The sequence below is a fragment of the Hemitrygon akajei genome, chromosome 4, assembly GCF_048418815.1.
Source record: "Hemitrygon akajei chromosome 4, sHemAka1.3, whole genome shotgun sequence".
In the NCBI taxonomy this organism is placed as follows: domain Eukaryota; kingdom Metazoa; phylum Chordata; class Chondrichthyes; order Myliobatiformes; family Dasyatidae; genus Hemitrygon; species Hemitrygon akajei.
The window spans coordinates 169392359-169407802 of record NC_133127.1 but is presented as its reverse complement, the minus strand read 5'-3'; the positions used below and the strand labels follow the sequence as shown (position 1 = coordinate 169407802).

Genomic DNA, 15444 nt, shown 5'->3' with positions numbered 1-15444 from the left:
TAACAAAAGTTTGTGGGCGCTATTTGTGGGCGGAGCAGTTAGTGCGATGCTATTACAGCTCAAGGCGTTCCGGAGTTTGAAGTTCAAATCCAGTGCCATTCTGCAAGGAGTCTCTATACATCCTCCCTGTGGAATGTGTAGGTTTTCCCCGGGTGCTCCAGTTTCCTCCCACAGTCCAAAGACATACCAGGTAGGTTAACTGGTCATTGTAAATTGTCCCATGATTACGATAGGGTTAATCAGGGTTGTGGAGTTGTTGGGTGGCATGACTTGAAGGGCTTACTCCACACTGTACCGCTAAATAAATAAATAACATACATGAAAAATCAGGCAGCAGCTATGGAGGAAATAGAGAAATGGTTTAGATGTACATTGTAGTCAAGTGTAACTAAAGTTTCATTGTCTCCAAATGTATCAAAACACAGGTCACAAACTTTTGTTTTGTAGACAAATTTGCGTAAAGTACCTAGACTTTAGATGGTTTAGGAAGGCTACAACTCTTAGTACCAAGTCGAATGCAGATAGGGAGTCAGCCATGAACTGGTGATAATGTTTTCTTGCTTGATGTGACTACGCATGGATACTTGGGCAGCAGCCACAACACTTTTTCACCTCAGAGGATTTCCCCTATCAGTATTTCATCACAGTTTGATAATCAGTAGAACCAGAACTCTTTTTTTCATGAAAAGGGAACAGAACTTCAGGGATTCTAATACAATTGTTACCAATGAAAGATCCATTCTTGCAACAATCTTCATATTAAAAGTTGAGAATAAAATTTCAGTCTGAACAGGCTCTTCAGACGAGCTTGTCCACGCTGATCCAAAATATCTGCCTGAGCTAATCCCATCTGCTTGCAGTTAGCCGCTATCCCACTGTGCCTTTTCTATCTATGTACTTATCGAGATGTTATTAACCATTGGAAATGTACTCATCATTATATCTTTCGCTGCCAGCCCTTTCCGTGTACCAAACACCTTCTGCATGATAAAATTGTCCCTTAGGTCATTTTAAAATCTCTCATCTTACATCTATTGATTTCTAGTTTTTAGACTCCCCTATCCTGGGAAAAAGTCTGAACTCATCCAGCTCACCTCTGCCCTCGTGATTTATATACCTTTATGAAGAGTCACTCCTCAAATTCAGATACTGTAGGAAAGAAGTACCTCTCCTTATAACTCAAGCCCTCCGATCCCGGTAACCCTCTTGTGAATTTTTCTGAACACTTTCCAGTACATTGTCCTTCCTATAACTGGGTAACCACAACTGCACAAAAAAAAAACACCAGAGGTGGTCTCAATTGTACAGTTGTAGCTTGACATTCTGTCTACTGTACTCAATATCATGAGCAGTAAAGGCTGGCATGTTAATATTTCACCACCCTGTCTGCCTGTGTCATGATTTTCAGAGAACAATACACTTGTATCCAGAGGTCTCTCTATTAAACAACTCTCCCCCAGCCCCTACCATTTGTGGTCAAGTCCTGTCCTAGTTTAACCAACCAAAATTCAACAGTTTGCACTTGTCTAAGTTAAATTCCATCTGTCATTCATTGGCTTACTTCTAGATCAAATTGGCAAGCTCACCCTGTATCACATGCGATCTATTGTACATAATTTTCCAGACTAGCCTACCATGTGAGACCTTGTCAAAGGCCTTGTTAAAGTCTATGTAGGTACAGTCTATTACTCAGCTCTCATCAAACCTTCTTGTCACCTCTTCAAAACCCTCAATCAAATTCATGAGGTACTATTTCCTCTGCATAATAGATACGTTTAATGTGTAGTGTTGAGAAAAATGCAATTTCTCACTAGATGGATCCTGCCACATATCACCTCAAAGAAAACAATAAATATCCCTGGACATCAATATTCAATGGAACCAAATATGAGAAGCAGAAGTCAAGGTGATGAGCACCTCATTGTAAATGGTTTTTAAAAAAAACACATACCCAGTTAATCAACAAAGTAAAAGTCCTTGTGATCCAAGCAGAAGATATATAAGTTAGATTAAAAATTGTGTCAGTGGCAGAAAGGAGAAAGGAATGGCTGACAAGAATTTCCATCTCTGGTGAGCTCTATGCAGTAGTGCTTAACATTGGGTTCAGTATTAAGCCCCTTGCTTTTCATAATACATAGAAATAACTGGGCATGAATATAGACATTACAATTTAAAAATTTTGCCTTTTATAATTCCACAGACTATTAACTGCATTGCCCTGATTGACTCCAGCTGTAACTTTATCAAACAATTCTATCTAATTGGCGAAATAAGAGTTACCCTTGACAAATCCATGCTGACTTGTCTGAATTAATCTAATTTATTCCCAGTGGTTGTCTCAGGTTAATATATTTCCACCACTGAGGTTGTAAGTACTATATATTGGGCCAAGAACTGGGAGTGAGATTAACCCAGTCTATTTTTGGCCAGCATGGATATAAGAGGTTAAGTGGTTCTTTTAAGTGTGCCAGATTTCTATGATTCAATATTGTGTACTTGGTAAGGCAATCCAAGGATGAGGTTCTTCCTCTCAAGTTTTGCAAATAACTTTAGTCCCACGTCATTCCTTTCATCAAGATAAGTAGAGATGCTCACTGCTAACTCCACAACATTCAATTCCATTCATTACTCAGAAAATGAAGCAATGTCCACATACAGCAAGACCTAGAAAATATTTATTCATGGGTTGATAAATGGAAAGTAACAATGGTGGCACAAACATGCCAGACAATGACCATCTCTACTTAATCTTGATACTCGATTGGTGTTACTATCACCAAATCTTTCACCATCAGTAATCTGGAAATCACCACTGACCAGAAACTGAACTAGATCAGCCATACGGCAGGTCAGAGCCAGAATATTTTCCAGTGATACCCCAAGTCTTTCCAGTGTCTACAAGGCACAGGCTAAGAACATAATAGAATATTTTTCACTTGACAAGATGAGTGGAGTGTCAGCAACACTCAATAGTTACACCACTATTCAGGACACAGCAGCCACCATCCACCATCCTAAATATTTATTACCTTCATCATCAGCATGCCTTGGCTGCATGATATGCCAGCTACAAAATACACTGCAGGGGCAGCCTAGGTTACTCCAGGAGCACCTCCCAAATGTGCAGCTTCTTTCACAAAGAAGGACAGGAATAGCAGGTGCTTTGGAAGATGACCACCTGCAGGTATCTCTTCAAGTCACAAACTAACCCGACATAGAAACATACCACTGTTCCTTCATTATGACTGGATCTTCCTACCTAATATCATCTGAAAGACTCAGCACTTCAAAATGGTCAGTCAACAGGTTCTCAAGCCTTGCCATCAACTCTTGCATACCGAAAGTACTCCACTGATTTCATAAAAAATTGTTTTCAGAAGGAGTTCAATTTGCAGCGATTACCATCATAAGCATATTAAGAGCATGTAATCACTGCTGAAATTCTCCATTAACTCCAAAATCAGAATACATTCCAGTATGATGATCCACATCTATTATATTCATAGCCAAGCCAGAAATGAATACAACCAATTCTATACACCACATACAAAATGCTGGAGGAACTCAGCAGGCCAGACAGCATCTATGGAAAAAAGTACAGTCAACATTTCAGGCCAAGATTCTTTGGCAGGACTAGAAAAAAGAAGAGTCGATTTAAAAGGTGGGGAAGGGGTAAGAGAAACACAAGGTGATAGGTGAAACTGGGAGGGGGAGGGATGAAGTAGAGAGCTTAGAAGTTGATGGTGAAAGAGATACAGGGCTGGAGAAGCGGGGTGGGGGGGGGGGGTCCAACCGGAGAGAACAGAAGGCCATGGAAGAAAGAAAAAGGAGGAAGAACACCAAAGGGAAGTGATGGGCAGGCAAGGAGATAAGGTGAGGGAGGGAAAAGGGGATGGGAAATGGTGAAGGGTGGAGCATTACCAGAAGTTTGAGAAACTGATGTTCATGCCATCAGGTTGGAGGCTACCCAGACTGATTATAAGATGTTGTTCCTCCAACCTGAGCATGGCCTCATCATGACAACAGGGGAGGTCTTGGATTGGCTTATCAGAATGGGAATGGAAAGTGGAATTAAAATGGGTGGCCACTGGGAGATTTCGGCACAACAGTACAGGAAGCCATGGTTTGACATATCGGAATGGGAATGCTCATCGCGACAGTAGAGGAACACCTTATATTCCATCTGGGTAGCTTCCAACCTCCCCCAACCATTTAAATCTACTCCTCATTTTTTTCTCCAGTCCTGCTGAAGGGTTTCGGCCTGAACCATTGACTGTACTTTTTCCCATGGTTGCTGCCTGGCCTGCTGAGTTCCTCCAGCACTTTGTGTGTGTTGCTTGGATTTCCAGCACCTGCAGATTTCTCTTGTTTGCAGGCAGTTCTAAACTCTGAATGCATATTGGTAGACATTAGAGTCATAGAAAAGTACAGCATAGAAACAGGCCCTTCAGCCCATCTAGTATGTGCAGAACCTTTTTAACTGCCCTGTCCCATCGACCTGAACTGGGACCATAAGACAAAGGAGCTGAAGTCGGCCATTCAGCCCATCGAGTCTGCTCCGCCATTTTATCATGAGCTGATCCATTCTCCCATTTAGTCCCACTCCCCCGCCTTCTCACCATAACTTTTGATGCCCTGGCTACTCAGATACCTAGCAATCTCTGCCTTAAATACACCCAATGACTTGACCTCCACTGCCACCCTTGGCAACAAATTCCACAGATTCACCACCCTCTGGCTAAAATAATTTCTTTGCATCTCTGTTCTGAATGGGTGCCCTTCAATCCTAAAGTCATACCGTCTCATACTAGACTCCTTTACTATGGAAAACAACTTTGCCACATCCACGCTGTCCATGCCCTTCTATGAGGTACCCCCTTATTCTTCTAAACTCCAAGGAGTACAGTCCTAGAGCGGTCAAATGTTCCTCAGATGTTAACCCTCTCATTCCTGGAATCATTCTAGTGAATAAACCCTCTCCAACGTCAGCACATCCTTTCTTAAATGAGGAGCCCAAAACTGCACACAGTATTCCAATAATGGTCTTACCAGTGCCTTATAGAGCCTCAACATCACATCCCTGCTCCTATACTCTATTCCTCTAGAAATGAATGCCAACATTGCATTCGCCTTCTTCATCACCGACTCAACCTGGATGTGAACCTTAAGGGTATCCTGCATGAGGACTCCCAAATCCCGTTGCATCTCAGAACTTTGAATTCTCACCCTATTTATATAATAGTCTACCCATTTACTTTCTTCTACCAAAGTGCATGACCATACACTTTCCAACATTGTATTTCATTTGCCCACTTCTTTGCCCATTCTCCCAAACTATCCAAGTCTCTCTGCAGACTCTGTTTCCTCAGCACTACCAGCCCCTCCACCTATCTTTGTATCATCAGCAAATTTAGCCACAAAGCCATCTATTCCATAATCCAAATCATTGATGTACGATGTAAATAGAAGCAGCCCCAACACAAACCACTGTGGAACACCACTGCCAACCAGAATGGGATTCCTTTTTTCCCACTCTCTGTTTCCTGCCAATCAACCAATGCTGTATCCACATATGTAACTTCCCCGTAATTCCATGGGCTCTTATCTTATTTAGCAGCCTCATGTGCGGCACCTTGTCAAAGGCCTTCTGAAAGTCCAAATACACAACATTCACTGCATCTCCCTTGTCTAGCCTACTTGTAATTTCCTCAAAAAGTTGCAATAGGTTTGTCAGGCAGGATTTTCCTTTAAGGAAACCATGCTGAGTTCTGCCTATCTAGTCATATGCCTCCAGGTACTCCGTAACCTCATCCTTGACAATCAACTCCAACAACTTTCCAACCACCGATGTCAAGCTAACAGGTCTATAATTTCTTTTTGCTTCCTTGCCCCCTTCTTAAATAGCGGAGTGACATTTGCAATCTTCCAGTCCTCTGGAACCATGCCAGAATCTATTGACTTTTGGAAGATCATTGCTAATGCCTCCACAATCTCCACAGCTACTTCCTTCAGAACACGAGGGTACATTCCATCTGGTCCGGGATATTTATCTATACTTAGACTATCCAGCTTCCTGAGTACTTTCTCTGTCGTAATTGTGGCTGTGCACACTTCTCTTCCCTGACACTCTAAGTGTCCGGTATACTGCTGATGTCTTCCTCAGTGAAGACTGATGCAAAACTCTAGTTCAGTTCCTCCATCATCTCCTTATCTCCCATTACAATTTCTCCAGCATCATTTTTTATTGGTCCTATATCTACTCTCACCTGTCTTTTACTCTTTATATACTTCAAAAATCTTTTAATATCCTCTTTGATATTATTTGTTAGCTTCCTTTCATAGTTCATCTTTTCCCTCTTAATGACCTTCTTAGTTTCCTTTTGTAAGCTTTTAAAAACTTCACAGTCCTCTGTCTTCCCACTAATTTTTGCTTCCTTCTATGCCCTCTCCTTTGTTTTTACTTTGGCTTTGACTTTTCTTTCCATTCAAAGATTTCTTCTTTTTTGGAATATATCTGTCTTGCACCTTCCTCACTTCTCGCATAAACTCCAGCCACTGCTGCTCCGCCGTCCTTCCCGCTAGTGTCCCTTTCCAGTCAACTTTGATCAGTTCCTCTCATGCCACTGTAATTTCCTTTACTCCACCGGAATACTGACACATTGGATTTCGGTTTCTCTTTCTCAAATTTCACAGAGAACTCAATCATGTTGTGATCACTGCCTCCTAAGGGTTCCTTCACTTCCATCTCTCTAATCACCACTGGTTCATTACACAATAACTAATCTAGTACAGCCGATCCCCTAGTGGGCTCAACAACAAGCTGTTCTAAAAAGCCATCTCGTAGACATTCTACAAATTCTCTCTCTTGAGATCCAGTGCCGACCTGATTTTCCCAATCCACTCGCATGTTAAAATCCCCTACAATTATCATAACACTGCCCTTCTGGCAAGCCTTTTCTATTCCCTGTTGTAATTTGTAGTCCACACCAATGCACCTGTTAGGAGGCCTGTATATAACTGCCATCAGGATCTTTTGCCCCTGCGATTTCTTAGCTCAACCCATAAAGATTCTGCACCTTCCGATCCTACGTCACCTCTTTCTAATGATTTAATATCATTTCTTACCAATAAAGCCATGCCACCCTCTCTGCCTACCTGCCTATCCTTCCGATACACCGTGTATCCTTGGACGTTCAGCTCCCAGAGACATACATCCTTTAGCCATGTATCAGTGATGGCCACAATATAATACCTGTAAATCTGTAGCTGTATGACAAGATCATCCACCTTATTCCTTTTAAGGTGCATTTAAGTATAATACATTAAGTCCAGTATTTGGTAGTTTTTGCTTTGATTGCACTGCAACTTTATTGCACTGTAACTCATCCCAATGGCTGCAAATTTGCCCCTTCACCTGCCTGTCCTTTCTGACATCTTTACTGCTCACTATCTTAGATTGATTTCTGTTTTCCCCCTCCTCTGCTCTATCATTCCGGTTCCCATCCCCCTGCCAAATTAGCTTAACCCCTCGCTAACAGCTCTATTAAACCTTCCCGCCAGGATATTGGTCCCTTTTGGGTTCAGGTGCAACCCATCCTTTTTGAACAGGTCGTACTTCCCCCAGAAGAGATTCCAATGATCCAAGAATCTGAAGCCCTGCCCCCTGCACCAGTCTCTCAGCTACGCATTCATCTGCCTGATCCTACTATTCTTGCCCTTGCTAGCACGTGGCACAGGTAGCAATCCTGACATTAATGCTCTGGAGGTCCTGCTTCTCAGCTTCCTTCCTAATTCCCAGAAATTTCTCTTCAGGACCTCCTCCTTTTCCTATCTATGTCATTGGTACCACCATGTACCAAGACAGCTGGCTGCTCGCCCTCTCCCTTCAGAATATTCTGGACCCGATCGGAGACATCCCGTACCCTGGCACCTGGGAGGCAACACACCATGTGGGTATCCCTATCAGGCTCACAGCATCTCCTGTCTGTTCCCCTGACTATGGAATCCCCTATGACTACTGCATTCCTCTTCTCCCTCCTTCCCTCCTGCACAACAGCGCCAGGCTCAGTGCCAGAGACCCGGTCACCGTGGCCGTCCCCTGTCAGGTCATCCCCCTCAACAGCATCCAAAATGATATACTTGTTGCTGAGGGGGGCAGCCACAGGGGTGCTCTCCACTATCTGGGCATTTCCCTTCCCTCTCCTGACAGTTACCCAATTTTCCGACCCCTGTAGCCTAGGGATGACCACCTCCCTGTAGCTCCTGTCTATCACCTCTTCACTTTCCCTAGTAAGCAGTAGGTCATCAAGCTGCAGCTCCAGATCCCTAACATGGTCTCTGAGGAGCTGCATCTCAGTGCACCTGGCACAGATGTGGCCATTAGGGAGGCTGGAGGTCTCCCAGGATTCCCACATCTGACACCCTGAACAAAGTCGTTTGTAAGATTAACCAAAGTTATTTCATAAAAGGCTTTTTTTAAGAGGGGGGGGAAGGAAACTTCAATTTACTCCAATAATAAATTAAAACTAGATCCCAGAAGACGATGAACTGTCTGGCAACATATCTTTCTACCTAGATTCCCCAAACAAAATCTCGTTGCATATAATTTTAAAAGTAAATATAATTTGACATTACTAAGATGAACCTGCTTCTTCGTGTAATGTACTTAAGAAGCTGGCATACGCAAAAACATCTCTGTTAAGAGAAAAACAAACTTAATACTACTGCTATAATAAACAACAACATAACTTTGTTGGGAAACACAGATAGGGAAGCTTGTTTCTGAAGTGCAATATATTTGACATCAGGCTCAGGTTGCCAGTTCAAACAAAATAGATTGTCATAGTTTAACCTGTTATCTGCTTAAGTTTGCCAGTTGTTAATCAGCTACCATAACAACATTTTTCATTCATTAGGCAATGCACACATTGCAGACAAAAACACTTGACGTTTGACTGCAAGCTGCACACTGATTCACTTTACAAGATAATTTGGCTTGACAGATATTGACGCATTTTCCTACTTAAATCCAGTAATAGCACTCAGAAAAATAATGTCAGAACAACACAAAAAGAAAATTATTTAAAGTTAAAATTACCTTGAGTAAATCTAGTAACGCTGTCATTTCCTTTGCCCAGGTGGATAAGGTATCCATGTTCAGGGCCTTCCACTACCTTGAACTTCAGAACACTATTCACACTGTCACGATCTTCAGCTTTCAGAGCTTTGCTCGTAATCATGAACCCAAGATGTCCCGTGGCAAGTCCACGAAGAGTAGGAGCACCCTTGTTAACTATAATCTGAGGTATTCCATTGTCAATTGACATTGTCCGTATTCTCATCGTCTGTGGCTTCCGAGTTTCAAAGATAGTATCTGGGAAGACGTAGAAGTCCGTGTGTGTGCCATCGGTCACAATGAAGGAAAAGCTATCCTCGGAAAATTCAGTTCCATCATGCTTGTAACTGATGAGGTTTTCATTCAAGTCCTGCTTTGTAAAGGATCGAGCAGGTGATGTGCGGTTGAACAACAGTTGTCCATGAACAGGTAGTTGCGTCACGGTAAATCGTAGCAACTGATCAGGTGTATCCCTGTCCTCAACAGTCAGTTCAAAGGGGGTAATTAGTTTCATTTCTCCCTCATGCACCACCAATTCATGCAAAGTAAGCACAGGCTTTTTGTTGTCAACATCAGTGATAGAGATCCTGAAAGTGCGAAACACAGGGTTGTAACCATCTGTAACTTCAAATTCGAAGCTGTCCATTTTCACCTCGTCGTCAGATGTGTGGATGTAGTAAATTTTGTTACCAGCTAACTGAAGCTGCGTGAATGTCGTGATTGGTACTCCGGGCTTATCAGTGCATTCCAGGTGGCCACGGATGGGTGCTCGGGTAACGCTGAAAAGCAGGTGTTCGTCTGGACTATTCAGGTCAGTTGTACTAAGTAAATCTGTTGTCAGAGTTACTTTTCCACCCTCCTTCAGAGAGACTCCTTTGCTAACCACGTCTGGGAAGATCTTGTCAATTCCACCAATAGTGACGTAAAAGTAACGATCAATGAGTGGATTAATGCCATCTGTTACATCAAACTTGATCAGATCACGGACGCCTTCCTTGCCAGTATGTGTATACTGAATCAAGTTCTTGTCGACATCATCTTGGGTGAAGTTCATCCCTCTCGTTATGTTTACAAATTTCCCAGAAGGGAGAAGATGTTGCAAGAGACCTTGATTTGGTCCATAGCGTATGATGTAAACAAGTGTTTTATCATCTGAGTCCAGGTCTGTGGCTTTAAGAATTTTATTATTTATTGTTTTAGTTTCTTCGATGTCTATTTCTAGTCCGTCATTTATTGTCATTCTTGGAGTCTCATCATCGAGTGGAATGACCATTATAATTACTGTTTTTTCAACGGTGTATTTCCCATCAGTTAGTTGAATGTTAAAGCTGTCTTCCTTTGTTTCAGAGTCATCATGCTCATAAACGATGCTGGAGCCTTCTCTGATCTCATTTAAAGTAAAGCTGTCAACAAGGACAGTACCTGAGGTAAGCTGATTTACAATCTGCCCATGTTTTGGTGGTTTAATGATGGTGAAAGTTAATTCATTGGCAGGGATATCACCATCTGCAGCATTTAAAATGGGAGTGTCAATAACCAAACTCATGCCCTCCATTACAACAAACTCTCTCATGTAAATATCTGGTTTCTCATCATTTGCAGGAATTATGATAATGGGGAAAAAGTGTCTTTCGGCGAAGTTCACTCCATCAGAGCAGCGGAATGTAAACCTATCTTCCACTGGTTCAACAGTTTTGTGAATACTCTGCACATAATTAACATGTCCGAGACGTATCTCTTTAAGAGTGAAAGCAGTGATAGCAGTTCCTGCCCGAGATGTTTCAGACCCAGGGGCTGGCGAGATGTTCTCTACATAGCCTGAGGTTGGTTGGACAATAATTGTACAGAGAATATCATCATCAGGAGTATCAACATCTTCTGCTCTTATATTTTTCAGTGTGATTGTATTTTTCTCACCTTCAACCACGGTGAACCGCTTCCCTATAAAAACATTTGGAGCCTGACTATCAACAGGAAGGATGGTCACCTGCACACGAACACCTTGTACTTTATTCCCTCCAATATTCCACTCGTCAGACATGTCAGTGAGAGTCAAATTAAAAGAATCTTCCTTTTTCTGTAGTCCTATCTCACCACTTGTATGAGTGTAAATCACAACCCCATTGATTATATCTTGCTGGGTGAACCTTTCAGCACGAACTCCATTAACCAATATCTCTCCCAGTTTTGGTTGATCCTCCACAATGAAAATCAACCTAAGATCATCTGTATCTTCATCTGTTCCTTGGATAACATTACTTGTTATCTCAGTGGCTCCACCTTCCAGTACATCTATATGTGATCCAATTGTTCCAGCTGGCAACATAATAGTTGGCACTTCATCGTCAACTGGGCGAACTCTTATTTTAACATTGATTGTAACAGTATGGACTCCATCACTCACATCAATTTTCAAAGAATCCCCAGTAGATTCATCGCCATTGTGAACATAGGTTATTTTCCCATTGGCTATATCATTCAGATTAAATGCTTCTCCTTCATTTATACCAACGCTAGCATACTGCAGTTGCCCATGTTTTGGAAGCTGAGAAAGAGTAAAAGTGATTTGAGGTCCATCCGTATCCGGATCTGTCGCATCCAATTCAGCACTTGTAATGACGTAGGTGTCCCTTTCAAACATTGTGAAACCAGTGTTGGTTATTTGCGGTGGCTTGTTGTCAACGGGCTGTAGAAAGATTGTACATGTACCCTCGGCTTTGTTTCCGGCCGTGTCTTCCACTGTGAAGTCGAACTGAACAATGTGAGGAGTAATTCCAAGTTCCACTTCTGGGGGCTTGTAGGCGATTTTGTGATGGTTGACTTGAGCCTGAGTGAACTCTGTCACTAAAGTGGCGGGGCTCTCAGTCAGCACGATGTTGCCCATCTGCACGGGATTGTTTTCATCGGTGTCGGTGGGGGGCTTAGTAACGGTGTACTTCAAATCTCTGTCATCCGAGTCCAGGTCAGTATAACGCAGAAATTTCCTCCGAAAGTACGTCAAGCGGTACTCTTCCACAATCATTTGCAAAGTGCTTCCCGGATGCATTTCGGGTGGGATGTTGTCAACCGGTTGAATTTTTATCACGAAAGTGTGCTCGCCCGACTGATTGGGCGGGTCGTTGTCATCCTGCACTCGGAAGAAAAACTGGTCCATAACGGTGGTGGTGCTGTGAGGACCCGTGTGTCTATAGAAGAGCCTGCCGTCCAAGATGTCCTGCTGGGACCACTCCAGGACCACCTTCTCGTAGGCGCTCTCGCCCTCCATGAACCGCCAGGAATAGGGGTCTAGCGGCCGCTCGGTCTGGCGGAGGACCAGCTCTCCCACCTGGGACAGCGGCGGCTCCAGCGTGAAGCGTATGGTCGAGTCTTCGGAGTCGATGTCGGTGGCGCTGAGCACGAAGGGCGACACGGGCATCATCTGGTGCTCGGCCAGCACCAGAACCGTGTTGGCATTGACGACGGGCGGCTCATCGTCGGTCGGCACGATCGTGATGGGGAAGAGGAACTCGACTTGGTGCGCACCGTCGCTCATGCGGAAGATGATGTTGTCGCTGTAAGTGTCGCTGCCGTCGTGCTGGTAGATGACGGCGCCCGCCAGCAGGTCGGCGGGCGTGAAGAACTTGCTGTGCGCCCCCAGCACGGTCAGCGAGCCGTGCCTCAGGCCGTCCACCACCGAGATCCTCACCTCGTCCAGGTTGTCCTCGTCGCTGACCTGCAGGTTGCGCGGGCTGGACAGTGGCCGCGACTGGCCCTCGAACAGCAGCTGGCCGGTGTTGCGTGTGACGACGGGCGCCAGCGTGTTCATGGGCTTGACCACCACCATGAAGGCGAAGGGCTCGGACACGGCGCCCTCGGTGTCCACCACCTCGAATTCGATCTGGAAGATCCTCTCGACGTCCGAGTCGTCAGCTGGCGGTCGGTAGGCGATCCGCAGCTCCTGCAGGTCCCTCTGACGGAAGGAGGAGATGGGTAGGTTCTGGTCGTCGGTGCTGACGATGGCCGGCTCATGGCCGGCCGGCGAGGTGATGTTGAAGATGAGGTCGCCCGTCTCCGACTCGGCGTCCTCGGCCGCCAGCATGTCAGGCGTGATAGCTGTCAGCACGAACTGATCCACCTCCATCATCATCATGGCCACGAAGCTGGGCTTGGGCGGCGTGTTCTCCGCTCCCTCTCGGATGCGCACCAGGATCTGGAAGTACTCCTGCTTCAGCAGGTTGCCGTGAAGGTCGTGCAACTCGGCCACCATGGGGATGTAGTCGCGGTTGGGCGACCGGCTGTGGGCTGTGTGCCGGTACCGGATGTCCGAGTTGACCAGCTGGTCACAGTCCAAGCTCGGGGCGGGCTGGTCAGCGAGCAACAGCCGCCCGTAGCGGGGCAGGCCCCCGGCCCCCGGCAGCGGGGTCAGCTTACAGAGCTGCGAGGCGCGGTCGTAGCTGAACTCCAGCACCTTAGAATCGAGCGCGTTGCTGGTGCCCAGTAGCTTCTCGACGGTGAGAGGCATGTTGCGGGTGATGATCTCCAGCTGGGTGAACACCACCTCCACCTCCAGCATGAACGGGACAACCAGCGTATCGGTCTGCGTGTCGTACCTCAGCTGCAGCTTCACCCGGTCGGTAGACGGGCTCCGGGAGCCGAAGTGCGAGTACCTCACCTCGTCGCTCCCGAAGTCGCAGGGGAATTTCTTGGGAGTCAGCTGGCCCGGCCTCTGTGACAGCGGGTCGTTGTCCAGCACGGTGACGGTGCATCTGTCGCCCGGGTGCACCTGGATAACGAGGTCGTTGATGGGGTCGATGTCCACGGACCTCCCGAAAGGCACGCGGATGCCGTTATTGGCGAGAAGTATCGAATCGTCGGATGGTCCTGACCCGAAACCATAATAAAGTTCGGGGCTATTGAAGGTCTCCTGCCCCATTGCGCTACCCATGACAGTCAGAGCCAGCAGCACCAGCAAACTTGTCTGGACTGTATTCAAACATGAAGATGCAACGTGCCTTCTCCGCTGGGAACTTGCACACACGGCCATGAGGTTAACTTTTTGAAATACTTATGTACTTCCTCCTCTCCCTTTACCAGCAAGGTTCAGTGAATGAAAACTTAATGAGAATTGGCTGATTTTTATTGTTGTTGCTCCCTGCCAGTTTCCCAGCTGCAGCATCAAGTTCCACTGCACCGACTACCAGCCCAGTCTCGGGCTATAAACTGCCCGCAGCCTTTCAGCAACCTGCTGGCGGAAACACCGCCCCGTTTCCTGCTCTGGTTGCAAATCAATCAGATCCCTGCCCTGGAGTTTATCTCTCCACTTTCCGGCGGGTGGCTGGCCAGGTGAGCTGTCAATTAGGTGACGTCAACCAGAAGGAGGCTTCCTTCAGTCTGTCTCCTGGAATAGACCCGGAGGAGCGCTCCGTAAATGGCAACTCGGGCTCAAGCAGAAAAGGAGCATAACTTGTACCGGGATCGGGACGAGAGGGTAAAACTGCCGAGAAGTTAGTGGTTGCGATAGGGGAAATAAAGTGAGCCTAAGGAAAGTAACGTAGTTGACCTAATGTACATAGAGATAAATTGGTGGGAAGAGAAGACAATGAGGAAGAAAATCAGCTCAGACTTTGGGTAAGAATATACAAGAACGGGAACGGGGAAACGGACACGGAAAAGGAAGAGTAAGGAAACAAATTCCAAGATAAAGCGGCAGATAAGAACAGAACAAAACATTTACTTGAATCATTAAATACGAAGCGAGATCGCACATGGGTACAAGGAACAGCTGCCAGTGTTACATTTTATGTCCGGCAAACAGTTTAAATTCTGGATTGAGCAACGCGAGACGTCGATTTATAACTGTAAATACTGGAGTAATATCATATTTGTCTGGTGTGCTTTTCCCCTTTATTTTCAGTTAGAGTAGTTTTACTCTCACAGTGGCATTCGCTCCACACGGACACGTAAAATGCAACTTTGTCCACAGCCAGCTGTTGCTCATGACTTGATTGGAGGGTTTCTTCATTCACACATAACTGAACTTCACAGCGGTCTTTGAAGTAGTGTATACCTGAAAACGTGCATATTTATATAAAATATATTAAATAAATTAATTGCCTCTTGTTTTACACAATGTTTTGATTGTGAAATGTTAACACAACCGTCGCCTTTCATCATTTGATATGGTTTTTACAAACTTAATGTTGAAATTACAAGCGTGCCAATTCCCGAACAATTGTGCATCTCTGATCGTTCCAACTATGATCATCTCCGGTTTTGTAGTTGGAAACAGATGCAGTACTGTCTCTCAGGCCGGGATATCACTGTATGCGGCCATCACCTGTCCTACTATT

General features: G+C 45.1%; 1 protein-coding gene across 1 annotated transcript in view; it reads right to left on the bottom strand.

The window, feature by feature from the left end:
- The window catches only part of LOC140726923 (FRAS1-related extracellular matrix protein 2-like), a 212443-nt gene extending 198131 nt beyond the window's left edge, over nucleotides 1–14312 (bottom strand). Inside the window, exon 1 of the mRNA XM_073043928.1 lies at nucleotides 9098–14312. Coding sequence (XP_072900029.1) covers nucleotides 9098–14138 — 5041 coding nt within the window. The 5' untranslated portion in view covers nucleotides 14139–14312. The remainder of the gene's footprint in view (nucleotides 1–9097) is intronic.
- Between the last annotated feature and the right edge of the window lie 1132 nt (nucleotides 14313–15444).